General features: G+C 41.9%; 1 protein-coding gene across 1 annotated transcript; it reads left to right on the top strand.

Annotated features, from left to right (window-relative positions):
* Window positions 1-577: 577 nt before the first annotated feature.
* Window positions 578-4,199, top strand: LOC308582137 (ovomucoid-like). The gene is made up of 4 exons (XM_081185015.1): window positions 578-696; window positions 1,578-1,603; window positions 2,540-2,649; window positions 3,967-4,199. Exons 1-4 carry the CDS (start codon window positions 642-644, stop codon window positions 4,019-4,021), a joined length of 246 nt encoding a protein of 81 aa, XP_081041141.1. The 5' UTR covers window positions 578-641; the 3' UTR covers window positions 4,022-4,199.
* Window positions 4,200-5,357: the final 1,158 nt, after the last annotated feature.

Below are 5,357 nucleotides of genomic sequence, written 5' to 3'. Positions count from 1 at the left end.
GAAGAAAATGGCCTCCAACAATGGAAATCCAAGATGCTCACGCCATACATTCATGGCTTGTTTTCTCCTATCACCAAATCTTGTTTTCTCCGTGCTTGTTTTCCACTTTGTGGTTTCCAAACAATTAAAGATAATAAGTGTATTTGACGTATATAACGTGTTTGTATTACTTTCTGGGACAACAATACCTCTTTTATTTTATGGCTTACATGCTGAACAAGTAAGGCTCCTTTGTTTTTCTTTGTACTAAAACAATTGCCTATGATCAAAAGAATCCCAACATTTCTAAAACTGTTTTGTGTGTACCTCATTTCTTCTGACCTGCAACAGCAATGTCATCATCACACCAGAAGCCGTATTCCTTAAGGAGCTGGTTGCCAAATGTATATTGCATACACGTGGAATGTGCATTGAAAGGGAAACCATTAAAATTGGTACAAGACAATACAGTCTTGTGTAATCACATTTGCATGTGTAAATATTTCTCAAAAATTGGGAGATTTCATCATCAAGGCTGCAGAAACTTCCATAAATACATGGAAGAGATACCAGACCTCATCCATAACCAGTGGAATCTGAAAAGCATCTACTGCTTGGAAAAGCACTAAGAGGCCAACAGATCCAAACCCACCAGCAAAACCATGAAGCCAAGCAGCTTTCTCCTCCTCACTCTGATGGTCTTCTTTTTGTACTCAGGTGAGTAATATTTCATATTGCAAAAATTCTCTTTCTCGGAGAGGTGTAGTGGACTATTCATGTCTTCAGATGAGTGTAGGAAGGCTCCACCTGTGGTGGCCAAATCCAGTTAAAATCTCCCTGCAAACCATTGTGTTCGCTGTCTGAAAGCTTGCGGAAGGAGGAGACATTGTGGTCAAACACAGGGACACTGGGGGCAGGGACACACATCCCCCCAAAAAACACACACTCTTGAGCCTTCCCACATTCTTTTGAACACTGAAACATGTCTGTTCTCAAGCTTCCTCCTATATGAAATTATATATGCCAGGAAGAACCAGAATGAATGTCTTGCTATGTGAGATTTACTCCATCAAATAAAGATACTCTACATCAGGGCTCTACATTGCACAAGGCGCCCACCACTATTCACACAATAGGAGCCTTTTTGAAAGCTGAGGCTCGAAACACAAATGCCCCCTGAAGCTACCATGTACTCTCCTTTCTTCATAGTCCCCACGTGGCTCTTGTGACAAAGAAAGTGGACCTAGCCATGATTCTTAACATGCAAAGCACCACAGCCGGGCATTCAAGGGATATCAACAGAACTGGGTCCCAGTTAGTTATGGACTAAACCAGTATATACAGTTATTTGTATTTAGTATAGTTAAGTGAACCATTTCCCATTGATTTGATTGTCTTCCTATCCATGCTCAGTGGCATTTAAAGGAAATTGTATATTGCCAAGGCAAATTATAGATGCATTTTTAGGATAACATAGGATGTACAAGATACAATGCATCTCACTTTTCAGTTCCTAGAAATAAATGTTACCAAATAGGCTATTATTCAACATATGGAATTTCTAAACAATTTTCACATTTTCTGTGTTTTGCATCTAGATGTTGTGAAAGCAACATGGGAAGCGGTAAGTGGGAAATCATTTATTCTTATGAAAGAACATGGAAGTAGCGAGGAGTTAAGATAAGTGAATTTATGTTTCTTGTGGATTTTAAAATATTCTCTCTCTCTCTCTCTCTCTCTCTGTGTGTGTGTGTGTCAATTTTTAAAATAGAATTTAAAATAAGGCAACAAAAATACATCGACACAAATATAACATACAAGAGCTGGGTTTTTCCCATGATTACACATATCTAGTCCCACCCCTTTTTTAAAAAAAGTGGGTAGTATTATTGTTTGTGCCAGTTGCTACCCACAATTTGTAAGAAAGTCTCAGCTTGTGTTCTGTAGTAGCCTACTGGGGTTATTCTGTTATTACTAGACAGACCACCCAACTTGCAGGCATATTATTTAGCCACTGTCTTATGAATCCAGGCACTCACTGTGTTTTTTTTTAAAGTATTTTTTTGCAAAAACAACCGTTAAATGTGTCTAGCATGAAACCCCTAGAGCTGCTCACTCTCAATTTGGCAGGATTAATCTTCTCTGAAGGGACTACCATGTCTGCAAATTTTGTTTCGCAGCATGAAAAACTTTGTACCTGTTCTAACCCTGCAATATTTTAAACTTTAAGGTGTCTTGCATGAAATCCCTGGCACTGACGATCTATAATTTGACAGGTGTAAGCACCCACAATGGGGCCTTACCATGTCACCAAATCACATGCCCCAAGTGGGAACTTAGGATGAATAGAGAACAACATTATCACACAATTCCCTGCTTGCCAGGACAATAAATCAGCATTTCCTGTGTTTGAATGCACACCTTAATACAACACTTGTTGAATTGTCATTTGCATTCCTCATCTTTGCCTCATTATTAGGCATGTCATAATCAGAAAGTCCTTGTAGTCCAAAGGTTAAGTGCGGAGGACCTTTAAAACTGTTGTGTCCTTCATCTGCAGAAATATTGCAAAGCGTATCCAAAGCCAATGTGCACCATGGAGTACCAGGCCCACTGCGGTTCTGATGGGAAGACCTATGGCAACAAGTGTCTCTTCTGCAATGCATATTTGTGAGTATGTCAAAGAATCATGCAGTCGGAAGGGACCCCGAGAGTCATGTATTCCAACCTCCTGGAGTGCAGGAATCTCCCCCCCCCCCAGATGTCTTTGTTGGAAGTTAAAAAGTACATGATTATATTTGCACTAAGCATGGTGAGATGTAAATAAAAGAACGGAAAATAAAAAGAGAATCAGCACCCATGTAGAAGGGAAAGTGAAGCGGGGGGGACGACACCCCTTCCCTGGGCAGTGCTGGAATCATTTTGCACAGTGTGGGGTTTTAGCCCATGACCCTGAGTTTTGTGTTGTTTATGAGGCCCAAAGGAACATGGTGAGCAGAGCTAATCTGTAGGTAGCCCTGAATTTGAAGATGGAGTGGCTTGGGAGGGCTATTCACATGCACCACCCTCCTGACACTCTTATTGCTCCCGCTAAGAGTGATGGGGGGGGCAGGGGAAATATGCTCAGAAGGGCTCTATCGCCATCCCACCAGGCCAGACTCAACGCAAAAGGTAGTAGGGTTGGCCCAGAAGAAAAATAACCAAAAAAGCCATCAGGGAATTAGGGGATAAAGGTAAAGGGACCCCTGACCATTAGGTCCAGTTGTGATTGACTCTGGGGTTTCAGCGTTCATTTTGCTTTATTGGCCGAGGGAGCCGGCATACAGCTTCTGGGTCATGTGGCCAGCATGACTAAGTCACTTCTGGTGAACCAGAGCAGCACACGGAAACACCGTTTACCTTCCCGCCGGAGCGGTACCTATTTATCTACTTGCACTGTGACATGCTTTCGAACAGCTAGGTTGGCAGGAACAGGGACAGAGCAACGGGAGCTCACCCCATCACGCGGATTTGAACCGCTGATCTTCTGATCTGCAAGTCCTAGGCTCTGTGGTTTAACCCACAGCGCCACCCGCGTCCCACAATTAGGAGATAGTAAGAACATTATTATGAAGGCCTACATTACAAAGGCCTACACTAGGTGTTTCCTTAATGTTGATCTTGGAATTGCTCTTGGTAAAAGTCTGAACATTTGCTCCTAGAGAAGTTTGACACAGATGTACGATGAAGGCGGGAGAAGGGGAATCTTCTACAAATGGTAGACCTGAAAAGAATATTGTTCCCTCTTGCTCTATATTGGCTAGGCTGACAGGAAGCTGTTTTCCAGGGTATCAGACAGGATTCTTCCTCAGCCCTTTCCCGTCCCCAAGACACAGAGCAATGATGGCATAAGCTTTCCCATCTATATAGTATTTCTCTTTAAGGAGTTATAATGAAAGCTGCAACTTATGAATTCTCATATTTATTTACTTCTTTTTTTCTCATCAGCAAAAGTGGAGGAAACCTGAAACTGAAATACTATGGAAAATGCAAAAAAGCTTAAGATGCACAAGATTATGAAATATCTACAAAAGAAGTCCCATTTCTCTTTAAGCTTCACTCATCGCATCACCACAAAAAAGAAATCCATTCTTCTCTTTGCTTATCCTCTGTGAGCCAGTGAATATCTCACAACATCTTGATTCGGTTTATCAATAAATAAGCTCAGCAACATTATCAAACTCTCCATACATTTATTTGTGTATTATCTATTCTTAAAAATATTATATGATTTGGGCAAGAGATTGGTCTTGAAGTTTGTTACTAATAACGCACAATCAGGGAACTGAATCAAACAATCAGCAGAATCTTCTCCCTTTTGAGTATGACATTTCTGAGTCCTGGCAATTGATTTCTGCAGAGTAAAAAAACAAACAAACAAAAAACCTGTAGAACACCAGGTGATTAGTTAGACACTGAGGCTAGAACCCATCCCCCTGTCATAATACCTTTCTTTTCTTTTCTATTGATTTTTAATAGAAGAAAATAAAAAAGAGACAGAGAAATAAGAGAAAAGTACATATTGAAAATTCAGCTGCCATCATATGAATTGATATATATGCCATTCAAGTGGGTACCCAGCTACATCATTGCACCAGCACAAGAATTAATGTTAATGCAATGGGATTTCTCTCCTGCTTGCTTTCCCCACCTGGGTGTCCCACTGTGTTGCCTTTGTTACTCTGCTGGATTTGAGGAATCCGCAGGGCAGATTAGTTTATGCAGAGGAGGAGAAAGAGAGAAGGGGAGACTTCTGCTGCACAAGGAGAATGTAAGAAGCAGCTGCTGGATCAGACCAATCACCCACTAGGTCCATCATCCTGTTCTGTATATGCCCGTCTCTGAGAGGCAGCAGCCACCTTGTTTTAGTAGGGTGGGAAAGCAGAAGAGCTCCTCACTTTCACAGGTATTGTTCCACTAGGAAATCTCAACAGAGCAGAGAAAATAGTGTCTTTCAGCCTTTTCTACTGGAGGCCTAGGAGAAGAATGGAGAGGAAGCATTGGAAGGTAACTCAACTGCTCATCAGAATATCCGCTTTTGTTAGGAAAGGCTGGAAGTACCCCCATGCTGTGCAAACTTCAAAAAAGGCGTCAGGTTTCAATCCTATTCACTCTTCCTTGAAAGCGAGTTCTTACTTCTGCCCCTTACCTCTGAGGGGCAAAGTGGGGCATGGCTCAGGCAAGATTTGGAACCCTCCAAACTCTCCAAGCCCAAGCTCCAGTCTTCGCCTGTCAACCACAATAATGCCAATGCATTTTTAACAACTGAGGGCTTCTGCGCACCTCCTTTGCTTAGTCAGTCATAAAAAGCACTGGCAGCAGATTCCCGCCCTGTCTCC

This window comes from Podarcis bocagei (assembly GCF_964188305.1).
Source record: "Podarcis bocagei genome assembly, chromosome: 2".
In the NCBI taxonomy this organism is placed as follows: domain Eukaryota; kingdom Metazoa; phylum Chordata; class Lepidosauria; order Squamata; family Lacertidae; genus Podarcis; species Podarcis bocagei.
Note: the sequence above shows the minus strand (reverse complement) of the source record. Positions and strands in the feature narration are given on the sequence as shown.

Bases quoted from the DNA above. Each gene is read 5' to 3' on its own strand.
- LOC308582137 (XM_081185015.1), top strand. From the start codon at position 642: ATGAAGCCAAGCAGCTTTCTCCTCCTCACTCTGATGGTCTTCTTTTTG. The intron at 697-1,577 runs GTGAGTAATATT...TTTTGCATCTAG, and splicing joins GGTCTTCTTTTTGTACTCAG to ATGTTGTGAAAGCAACATGG. The intron at 1,604-2,539 runs GTAAGTGGGAAA...CTTCATCTGCAG, and splicing joins TGAAAGCAACATGGGAAGCG to AAATATTGCAAAGCGTATCC.